Source organism: Tyto alba, unplaced genomic scaffold (assembly GCF_018691265.1).
Source record: "Tyto alba isolate M040663 unplaced genomic scaffold, T.alba_DEE_v4.0 Super-Scaffold_12, whole genome shotgun sequence".
In the NCBI taxonomy this organism is placed as follows: Eukaryota; Metazoa; Chordata; class Aves; order Strigiformes; family Tytonidae; genus Tyto; species Tyto alba.
The window spans coordinates 1,269,804-1,281,178 of record NW_024881274.1 but is presented as its reverse complement, the minus strand read 5'-3'; the positions used below and the strand labels follow the sequence as shown (position 1 = coordinate 1,281,178).

General features: G+C 41.9%; 1 protein-coding gene across 1 annotated transcript; it reads left to right on the top strand.

The window, feature by feature from the left end:
* The first annotated feature begins 249 nt into the window (after window positions 1-249).
* Window positions 250-8,061, top strand: WNT9B (Wnt family member 9B). Its single transcript, XM_009964823.2, has 3 exons — window positions 250-470; window positions 6,413-6,678; window positions 7,575-8,061. The coding sequence occupies exons 1-3, from the start codon at window positions 395-397 to the stop codon at window positions 8,049-8,051; spliced, it is 819 nt and encodes a 272-aa protein (XP_009963125.2). The 5' UTR covers window positions 250-394; the 3' UTR covers window positions 8,052-8,061.
* Window positions 8,062-11,375: the final 3,314 nt, after the last annotated feature.

Below are 11,375 nucleotides of genomic sequence, written 5' to 3'. Positions count from 1 at the left end.
GTCTCTCCTTTCTCCCCACAGTGTCAGCCTGTTACTTTGCCTTGGTGTGTGGTGGAGATGGGATACTAGATCTAATCAATCTGTATTGATTAATCTTCTGAGCTGGTAAAGTACCCTGACCAGCAGCTTTCTGAATATCATTCCTTCTGACCACCCCTTCTCTTCCATGGCTGCTGCCTTCCATAACTCACTACTTTTTCTGCTTCCTTTCAGCTTGACCGGGAAAGAAGCTCTGACTCACTTCCCATCCCTGGGACCCTCCACGAACTCTGCCCAGGGGAAGGTCCACGTGAAGCAGTGTGACTTGCTGAAGCTGTCCCGCAAGCAGAAGAGGCTGTGCCGGAGGGAGCCTGGCTTGGCGGAGACCCTGCGGGATGCCATCCGCCTTGGGATCATGGAGTGCCAGTACCAGTTTCGCAGCGAGCGCTGGAACTGCAGCCTGGAGGGTCGGACCAGCCTGCTGAAGCGAGGTACAAGGTAGTCTTTTGTTTGCAGTATAAAATCTCCCTTGATGCTGTAGCCCCTGGAATATGCATCTCAAATGAAGCAAAGCGGGGCAGTAACCAGGTAGCGCAGAGATCGTCTGTTGTGCCCAGGAATGGGAGCTGTGCAGTTTGGGCCCTTTTGCCACCAAATATGCCTTATCTTCATCTTTCCTTTGTGGTTTGTCATGGATTGAAAAGTAGAAGGATGTTTACACCCCTGGCTTGTGGATTTTTGTCCAAAACCAGAGTTTCCTAGACTGGCCATCTTCTTTGACTGGCAATCAGGAATGGTACTGTGAAAAATAAGGGATAGTGCTTTATGTCAAGGGACATTTTAAGAAAAGACTCTTGTTAGCTCCTTGGATATTTTCATATGTAAATCTTTATTGTTCTCAGATACAGAATTAAATCCTAATTTACTGTTTGAAAAAGCTGTTTATCAACGTTAAAGTATTCCAGTGCAAGTTGACAAATATCTCCTAAGGCTCTTTCACATATATTTGGAGTTTCTGTAGAAGTTCAGACAGACTGGACAGAAAAGCCACTGGCTTCTGTTTTATAAAATGCTTCAGAGGAAGAAAATATTCTGTAAATTCTGTCTTTGAGGTAGGAGAGAGCATAATAAATCTTTCAAATTATAAGAACTTAAGAAAAATAGAATGAAGATAGACCCTGAAACTATTTCTTAATAAAAGTTCCTAGAGTATGCATATACAATTTTCTAAACCTGTCCTCATCTAAACAATGCCTGACTGCCTGTTACTGAGTTTCAGCCCTTCAAAAACATTTAGTAGCATTTACCAAGTTTCACTTGTCAGTATTACTGAGTTTCAGTCCTTTGATAATGTTTAATAACTTATTGTTTTTTAAAAAGGGCCTGAATAAGCCAATATTAACTTTGATGAAATGAAAGTGTTACTTCTAATTGGCATTGGAATTGAATTTTTAAATATTTTTATTTTAAATTATAAAAATTTATTAAAGTAAACATGAAGTTAATATTCTAGTAAACCAGCACATACAAGATCAGATTTACTTCATTGCAAGGCTCAGTTGTGAATTTTTTAGCACACTGAGGAAGAAGCTGTCCATGATTATTTTGAGTGACTTTCTGACATCTGTACCTTCATCAACCTCAAAGAACTTGAAAATGACAATTGAATAATTCTCATCTTCAAATAGTTGGAAAATATTTAATTATCTTTTGGTGGCATGCCTCAACATTTCCATGGACTCCTGACTGACAAAATAAAATATCACCTGTAATTTAAAACCTGTTTTGGCAGATGAGGATAAGTGTTTGAAAACTTTTATTACACAATCTTAAGGATCAAATGATGATTTAATACAGAGAAGTATGCTAGATACATCTCCTATAGGAGAGGACAGTTGGCTGGAAGCAATTATTACTTCTCATTTTCCTTTAAGTTGCAAATAGGTTAGTTTCTTTCACAAAGAACATGAACACTTTCTGCTGTCACTTTTGATCTGTTTCTCACATATTTTTACTGCTGTTTTGTTGCTGCCTTGGAAATTGTTGGTCAGACAATGGACTATGCTCCTTTCACTCAAGTAGTGATGAAGAGTTTTAGAAATGGTTAAATCATTTGATATCACCATGGTCCCAGAGAAAATGTAAAGAAAAACACACACTTTTTAACAGTCTTTAATGGTCTTATGAGTGCAAGAGAAGAAAAAAGATCATGTCCCAGTGAGATTGTTCATTTTCTGTAGTAGGTGAAAAGCTGCACGTAATTTGCAGACACAACTGAAAAACTGCTATGACTGATGTATCATGGATGCTTCTCCTGCTTCTAGAGACATCACCATCTTTATTCCTCTATTTACATACTTTTAGCAAGTAGAAAAAGAATGCCAAAGGCTGTCTGGTTTTTGAAATGCCAGGTTTATTTTCACAGTCTGCATCATTTGTCATTTTACACTGACACTTCTCCGGATTCAACAGGGAAACTCCTTTTGCATAACCTACAAAGGTTCTATGACTGGTGCAGTCACTTATGACAGGTATTACTCTTTAGCGATCCATGGAAATAGTTAGATATAAAATGATTCTGGAGAGACGTTTCAAGCCATCTTGTTGCACAGTGACAGTTGGTGTCCTTATAAAAAGGTTGTAAAGCAAATGATGATCTTTTGGCTTCCAAAGTGTGCCATAAGGGCAGTCAGTTGCTGCTGGAGGTCAGCTAAGCAGTATTTCATCTCAGACAACATGGTGATTTAGGGAAAATAAATATCTATAGCAAAGACAGCTGAGATCCAGCCACTCAGAAAAAACCTTCTTGAGAAATGAGTATGCTACAATCCTTCTGTCCATTAATCCATTGTTTTGCTTCATGTTGGTTAAATTCTTTGACCTTCAAGCAGTGGTTTCACTGGTGTCATGAGGAATCTAGGAATGGTACAGCACAGGAGCAGTGGCTTAGAAATGTAGAATTTCAATCATTGGAAATTTTGAGAACTCAGTTGGACAAAGCCCTGAGTAACTTCATCTGGCACTGGAGTTAGTCCTGCTTTGAGCATAAGGTTTACTAAAGACCCTGAGAAGTCCTTCTAGCCTATATCATTCTACAATTCTATAGCTTTCTGGTCTACTCTTGTTTGTTTGTTTGTGTGTGGTTTGCTGTTGTTGTTTTCGTTTGTTCATGTTTGTTTTTGTCTTGTTTTGTTTGGGTTTTTTTCTTCGTTTGTTTTTGGTTGTTGTTTTTTTTGTTTTGTTTTGTTTTTTGTTTTGTTTTGTTGTGGGTTTTTTTGTTTGTTTTTTTTTTTTGTTTGTTTGTTTGGTTTTTTTGTTGTTGTTGTTGTTCCCACCCTCTGAGAGATGTCTATTCCACTTGCTCTGAAATGCTCACACTATCTTCATTGTAGCATTGAGAAAACTTTGACTGTGAGCATCTTGCCTTTGGCAGAATCACCACACGGCTATTATAGTTTTCCTTGTGGTCTAGAGCACACCATACCACAGAACAGTGTCTTGCCATTGCGGCAAATGTCTTTCTGTATTTATAGGCTGTTGAGCTAAGAAATAATTCCATAGAGCTCAGGGGAAGTCTTGGACATGTGCAAGGTCTTACAAGAGGGAGATGGTTTGCTTCAACATCTTGAAATTCAACTCTGTGCTGGATGTTTACAACCAAACTTCCCAGCAAAGACATCTGCATTTAGATGTTTCCCCTTGCACCTGAGTGTTTAAGATTTCATTTAGTCACTAGCAACACAGTCAATGGGGTCAGGAGAGTGACTCATCCCTAAATCAGACCCTGACAGCCTGGGCATCGGCTCCAGGCTCAACTGGCTGTGGTGACAAGAGATCCATTGACATAGTGGAAGCATAGATACCCAGGACACATGGAGATACCTCTATTTAGATCTTCTCCAATCATGCCTGTTGGAGCTGATTGCTGCTCACTAGTGCTATGTCCTACTGAAAATCCAGCTCCAACAGCTGCTCTGTTGCTCATTGTTATTCCACAAGGACCTAAGGACCATCCAGTTTTTCCTTTACTCATGTGATTTGTGAATGAAACAATTAAATGGTGATCAATTCCTTATGACAAAGTAGAAAGAATCATCTTAGACTTTTCCGACAAGCCTTTGGCAGCCTGGCGACATAGAACCTTTGCCATAAAAGGAGGTGGGAGCAGGGAGAAGAAGGAGATGATTTGAAAGTATGCTCGTTATCTTCAGTTACTGCTGTCTGCAGTGGCCTGACCACAAGCAATGGTCTCTGATTTCAAGTGGGTTGAAATCTGGCCAGCACTTACGTGGAGTGCCACAGAAGAAACCAAACCATCACTGGTCAGAAATAGCAAAAGAAGTGTGGTATTCCACAAAGTCAGATTTAGCAGGCTATGTGGAGCTGACTGGTACTTCTAGCTTTATATGGTATAGGAAAGTGTTTCTCAAATGCTTTCCTCTCTTCTGGTATCAGTATGTCAGACAGGGCATTGGGAATCTGGTAAACATTTGGAGATTAGTTTATGGGGAATTATTTTTTCAGATTTAGGATCTCAAATATATCTTATCCTCTCTTAGTTCCTTCTTTTGGGTTAACCACTATTTGAAAATATGTGAGCATCATGTTTCTATCCGTAATCTGTATTGACTGTGTCCCATACCAGCTTTTCCAAAACTTTTGATGGATTTGATGACATTTTCTCATTATTATTCCAGAAGCCTGAGAGATTTTATAGAGCATCATCAACCACAGAGCTTTGCTGCAAGTTATTTGTCCTAGTGATATATCAGCTAAAATGGTGAGGTAGGAAGCAGTTTATTGACTGATCTCCTTGACCTCCTCCACATTTTCTTGACTCTCTCATCCATGTCCATATTGTTGCTAGATCTTTCATCTAAAATTCTGTAATTCCAAAGAACTCCTATGAAGTCTCTATTGAAGTTGCTAATGCAGCCTCTCCATTATCTTTATGATTAGTCAATTTTTCATTCTTCTTGCTGATAGCTATCAGAACTCTGTTCTGTTCTCTGATCTGATTTATGGTGACCTTACTTGGATATCAGCAGTCAGTGGTCTGATCTATTATTACGTCTGGATGGGAATCCTTTGCAGGAACAGAATGATGGAAAGATTTGAGGTTGGACTGGATGAATTCTAGAGGTGCCGTCCAATCTCTGCTCAAAGTAGAACTAACTGCAAGACCAGATCAGGTCTCTGTGGTTTCTCTCTTTCTTCCATTTTTGGAGGAAACAGATTTGTTTCCTTCTGATATGGAAAGATATGTGAAATTTTCCAATGTGGAATATTTATTTGCTTCAATGTGTTTTTTTTCCAGGCAATGTATAAGTGCTCTATTTTTCATAAACCAAAATTTTTCTATTTTTACCAATCTTATCCATTCTTGCACATTGAGCTATTGATCAGTCACCTGTCTTTCTCTTCCTAGCACTACTTAAAAAATTGTGTACTTCTTAAACAATTTCTCAATAATAGTTTTGTTTTCTGCAAATGAACTCTGAAGGATATACTAAGATTTTCCCCTGGATTAAATATGAGAGGAAGTAAGTAATCAAAACAAAATATTTTGGTGTTTAGGTCAGGTTTGTGTCAATTAGGCTTTTCTGGGAATTTTGTGGGGCTCAAGGGTGTCATATCAACATATCCATCCCTATCTGATCTCATGTCTTCAGACTGAATTTCTATTCAGGCACTGTACTTTTGTTCCTGGTTAAAATGTCATGGTGTGTCATGTTCACATACTTCACAGCAAACATAGGCAATCTGGGAAGCCTGCTTTAGGAAGGAGAATAGCTTTAGAAAGCATCACCACAGTCAGTGGGAGTAGATAATTTACATGGAAGTCAGAAAACCCACTTGTGCAGAATTGTCCTTGCCCATTATGTCCTTCAACATGGAAAATTTCCCAGTCAAACAATATACAATCTTTCCACATGAAGTATTACTACTGTGCCAATACAGTTCCAATTAAAAACATTTTAAAATAACAGGTCAGATTTTCAAAATATTTTTTCAATCTCTACTAAATATTTCCTGATTTTGAGCCATTACGTGATTTCAATGACAGTCTCTGTTCACACCTATCAGCTCTGTGGTGAGGATGAGGACAAATGGAGTTTCATCACTGTCACTTTTTGCAGTTGAATATTTTCCCAGGACTGTTTGGCTGTTGTCATCCATGCCTTGATTCATGAGTGGTCGCCTGTCTCCATATCGGATCAGTTGCAGCCACCAGGAGAGACTGGGGTGTTACTACATCAGTTACTTGAAACATGATAGAAATGGTGTGCAGGTAATGGAAGAGTTTTGCCTCTTTGTATTTCTAAGTATTGCACTTGGCAATAAGTATTGCTCCCAGTCAGACAGTGAGGTGGTTGAACACCTTATTCTGCCTTTCCTGATCCTACCGTGTCCTAATCCCTCTCCTGTGCAGGTTTCAAGGAAACCGCCTTCCTCTATGCAGTGTCCTCTGCAGCTCTCACCCACTCCTTGGCCAGAGCGTGTAGTGCTGGGCGCATGGAGCGCTGCACCTGCGATGACTCCCCAGACCTGGAGAACCGCAAGGCCTGGCAATGGGGCGTTTGTGGAGACAACCTCAAGTATAGCACCAAGTTCCTGAAAAAATTCTTGGGTCAGAAGAGGATTGGCAAAGACCTGCGGGCCAAGGTGGACATCCACAACACCAATGTTGGCATCAAGGTGAGGAGCTGCACTAGCAGGCCTAGAATGAAGTTAGGACTCAGTGCAAGTCTTCTACCCCATCCTCAAACAGGGCTGTTTGTGAGAGGGCTATTCACTGCCCCTACTCACAAACCAGACCCATTTACCTGTGTGTTGTGGACCTTATGGTACTGAGAGCTCCCTGGAAAATCTCCTGAACTCTGGTGTCAGTTGTTGCATGTTGAGTGGCAGAGTAGCATCCTGTATCCTCTGGTGTTATCAGGATCTGAGTGACAGCAATATGCAACACAGTAAGAGCTGTAAAACTTAATGGTTGAATTACTCCATGGGTTGTGCCGCAGCCACAGGAAGTTTTGAGAACAGTTAGAGCCTCAGAGCTGGTGGGATATGTGAAGTAGATTAAGGGTTGACACTTTTGAGGCCAATTAGGACTCTGCTGGTGATTTGCTATGGAACTAGTCATGTCACAAGTTTGGATCAGGGAGACCATTAGAACAAGCATCTTGGCCTGTATGTTACAGGCTTCTGACCTATCACTGTTTTCCATTTAGTGAGTCCAATTCGTTGTTCAATTAAAACACCATCTTCATTTTAATATACCAAAGGGAATTCACCATGCTGGGCATACTCAGTTTTATGGTTGACTACTTCTGTTATTACAAATAGGCTTAGTAAGAATTTATTTAGTATTCAGCCATTTGTCCTCATTCAGGCCTTCTGCCCCCTAGCTCACCAGTCAACTTTGTAGCCATTCCTCTGTTCGTTTTATTTTTTAGTTTTTCCTCCATAAAATAGGAATAGTATCAATAAAACTGAAGTAGTTCCAGGCTGTCTGCAACCTGAGGTGTTACCTCTACCCAGAACTAGGCTCATGGTCATGGTAGGTAACGACTCCTACTTCTCTTCCTCATCAGGCTGTGAAAAATGGTCTCAAAACCACATGCAAGTGCCACGGTGTCTCCGGCTCATGTGCTGTCCGGACATGCTGGAAGCAGCTTTCGCCTTTCCATGAGATTGGACGACTGCTGAAGCTGCGCTATGATGATGCCGTCAAGGTCTTCAGCACCACCAATGATGCTGTGGGGCACTCGGAGCTGGTTGGCCCACAGAGACACAGTCATTCCCCCAAGCACCCTGCTTCACCTCGCTCTACTGACCTGGTGTATGTGGAAGACTCCCCTAGTTTCTGCCGTCCCAGCAAATACTCCCTGGGAACTGCTGGGAGGACCTGCTCTCGGGAAGGCAACTGTGACAGCATGTGCTGTGGACGAGGCTATAACACCCAGAGCCGGCTGGTTACCTTCTCCTGCCACTGCCAGGTGCAGTGGTGTTGCTATGTTGAGTGCCAACAGTGCATGCAGGAGGAGGTGGTCTACAGCTGCAAGCAGTAAAGACAGTGCTAGAGGGTTGATACAAGTCCTAGAGTACAAGGAAGCAGTAGGGAGAGAGAGACACGATTCTCTGCTGTGGGGTGAGGGCAAAGGCAGGCACCAAAAATGTCCAGTGCTCCTATTACCTCAATGTTGAGATCCTCTGATCTGGGGAGAGCCTCTGTATGAGGGGTGAAAACCAGAGGTTTTGTCAGGTATTAGATAAGGAAGGAGGGACAGAGAGTGCAGGTGATGTGGGGACAGCAGAAACACTGAAGCAGTCAAAGGTATCTCTCTTGAGCTAAAACTTGTACTCTTATCTGCAGGAATATCCCCCTCCTCCATTCCCCGCTTGCACTTATGTTAATGTGTTGGGATGGTGACATCGAAATACTGAGGGCTTGTGCCCTGGTTCCTGGAGAGAAGAGAATTAAGGGACTGGGGAGGCAGAGAACCAGAGACTGGATCCCGATGTAGCAGGGACAACAGTGTTCCTGCACCAAGTCAAAATGACTCTGGCAGCAGAGGATTTTCAGTGCTGTTCTCCGGGAGCTGGTTGAATCCTTTCTGCTTTGAACTCAAAGACACACTCTTGAGTAGTCTCATGCTGATGCAAGAATTGTGCCTCAGAAATACCAGTTTACAAAGAAATAGAGCTCATGTCCATCTTCTCTCAGGTCTATAGTTTGGATGTTAGACTCCAAGTGGATTTTAACCATGTTTTAACCTTGCTATATGCAGGAGACCCGGAATTGCCTCTGTTACAGTGTTACAGTGTATATATCACAGGAACTCAGCTGAGGTGTGTGAATTTACCCCTCTGCAGCATGGTGCCTTGGAGGGGGTTATTTTATGGTGGTGGATCCAGGGTGATGGTGCCAATAATACAGCTTTTTTTTTTTTTTTTTTTTTTTCCCCCCAATCAAACTATCAATCACCTTTCTGTCTTATGTGTACCACTCTTTGCCCTGGTGCCTGAGGTGCATCATACCCCACAGTCCTGTCCTGTTCTATTGACAAGTTGAAATGGAATTAGGAACCACAGGAACTGGGGAATCTTAAAAATTTCCAAGTCATGAGTGACAATCTCTGCCCTGAGAAGTTAGATATATCTAGACAATGCAGGCATCTGGCATGAGAGAAGGTGACCTGAGGGAAAGAGCACAGTCCATTACAGAGTTGTGACCCCCTGATTTTGAGTCATATTTTCTAGTTATCTTTAAGTTGAACCCAACAGAAATAACCTGGTTTGTTTCTTTGGCTGTGTTTAGAGAGCAGTTTTGGGAATGGCAGTGAAGCGTTCCCTGACCTGGCCACCAGGTACACATAGATGTGTGTAGCACAACCTGTCTGGGTCTTGAGTGGTATTGCAGTGTTTACATCTGGCAGTGTAGTTGCTTGTTCCAGGGTTTTTCCTGGTTAATGCTTCAGCAGTGGTTAGAGCATTTCTACTGTGAGCAGCTCCAGAGATTCCCTGAGATAGCAAAGCTGCTATGTGTACTCAGTCTTGGTAATGGTTATAAGCCAGCAAGCAGGATGCCTGTGTGGAGATGGGCTGGTGCTGAAAAGAATACTTAAATCCTTAAGCTCAGATCAAAATTCATTGGCAATGTAATGGATGAAGATGATGGTATGGGTCGTCTAGATGGACTGATCCATAGGCTGAATTGGGCGAGTTCTCCTAACAAGCAGTAAGATCTCACCTTTGTACTCCAGCTCTTGAGTGTGGATGTGTTGGTCAGGTGCCTCATCCATTCATTTACATGTGCTTTGAGCAATTAATTTGCAATGATGAGTGTGTACTCACACTCTATCTTGACCTTGTTGCCTTTTTGTTTTTTACAACTATTTTTGATTTCTGATTCATAAAAGGATGAAAAAGAACTGTCTCAGAGCCACCAGCTGGCTGTTTAGAGTCCACTAAGACCTTCCCTTTGGCCAGCTACAGGTATTTTAATGGGTTTATTCCATATTATCCTTTTTCTGGCTCAAGCTGACTTGAATTGAATTAAAGTGCTTATGACAGACATAATACTGCAAATAGGGTTAATTGGTCTTTTTTTTTTTTTTTTTTTTTACCTCCTAAATACCCAAGAACTTAATATTGAGCAGACCATTATTTACATGTTGCTTTTAATCTTTTTGGAGTTGAAATCTTCCCACGAGTCTCAATGTTGAGCACTCAATGAAAAAGCATCCCAATAAGGTAAAATTGGCATCATAGGTGAAGTGACAAAGGAACTAGCTCTGTTCTACACTATTGATCCCAAGCTATCTGCCCCACTGACCTCCTGGCTTGTCCAGCATTGGAGAGGAAGGGAATATCACATGACAGGAGGGTTATTTGGGGATCCTATGCCACTTCATGGAGCATTCTCATTTAAACAGGGACTGTGACTCAGTGGAAGGAGGGGGGGAAGCACAGCTGGATCCCATTCTTTGGGAAGCAAGTGGAGGAGTCACCTCTCTGTCCTCTTGCTTTTATCAAAGCTGCACTTCTCAGTTGTCCACTGGTCAGTAACTTCTAGTCATGCACAATCCATTCTCCACAACCAGATGTCCTAATTTGAGGGAAGCTAGGGTGCTCCTAGGTGATGAAAAGTGTTCTTGATGGTCTCTTCTTCTTTTTTTTTTTTTTTTTTTTTTTATTTGCTCTTTGGGCTAATGTTGACAAAGTGAACTAAGAGGGTTCCAGAAGACACATCATTGCAGGTTGGGATTCATGCTTTGTGCAGATCAGGCAACAGGACTTGCACAAGCTCACTGCAGGCAAGAACTCAGGATAGAATTGGTTTTCAATGGCTTAGTAAGTTCTGTCTCCAGCCTTGCCATGAAGCTGTTTGAAGAAGAAAAAACACTTCTGTAAACTCCTAGTAATGTTATCTGAGTCAGCGTCACCTGCTGACAGCTGGATCCCAGTGAGGGGCTATGAATCTGCTCTCTCACTTCTTAAAAGAGCAGACTGTTTATGTCACTTTGAGTGTTAGGTCTTCTCTTAAAGGCTTTGTGTTCACCGAACCCCAGGAGGCCCTGCTGAGCAGCATTATGTTTGACTGGCAGTAGGAACTGTCAGGATGCACACGGAGAGCAGGTCTATGAAGCTTTGATGTATTCCTGCCCTCCAAGTCCAACTTGGACCTGTTGGAGAGGATATACCATCCATCTCACACATAACTGAAAATCTGTTTTCTCCCCTTCTCAGTGACTCCAGTAACAGTGTAAAAGTTGGAGCTTGGCTGAGGTGGCTGTTGGGCTACAGGCTAAAAAGGACCTGGCTGATCTTTGTAGAGCCTTCGGCATACTCTCCAGGTTCCTGCAGAATGCACTCATTTCAAAGTGAAGCTT

Coding starts and splice junctions, on each gene's coding strand:
- WNT9B (XM_009964823.2), top strand. CDS start 395: ATGGAGTGCCAGTACCAGTTTCGCAGCGAGCGCTGGAACTGCAGCCTG. Junction 471..6,412: donor GACCAGCCTGCTGAAGCGAG/GTACAAGGTAGT, acceptor TCTCCTGTGCAG/GTTTCAAGGAAACCGCCTTC. Junction 6,679..7,574: donor ACACCAATGTTGGCATCAAG/GTGAGGAGCTGC, acceptor CTTCCTCATCAG/GCTGTGAAAAATGGTCTCAA.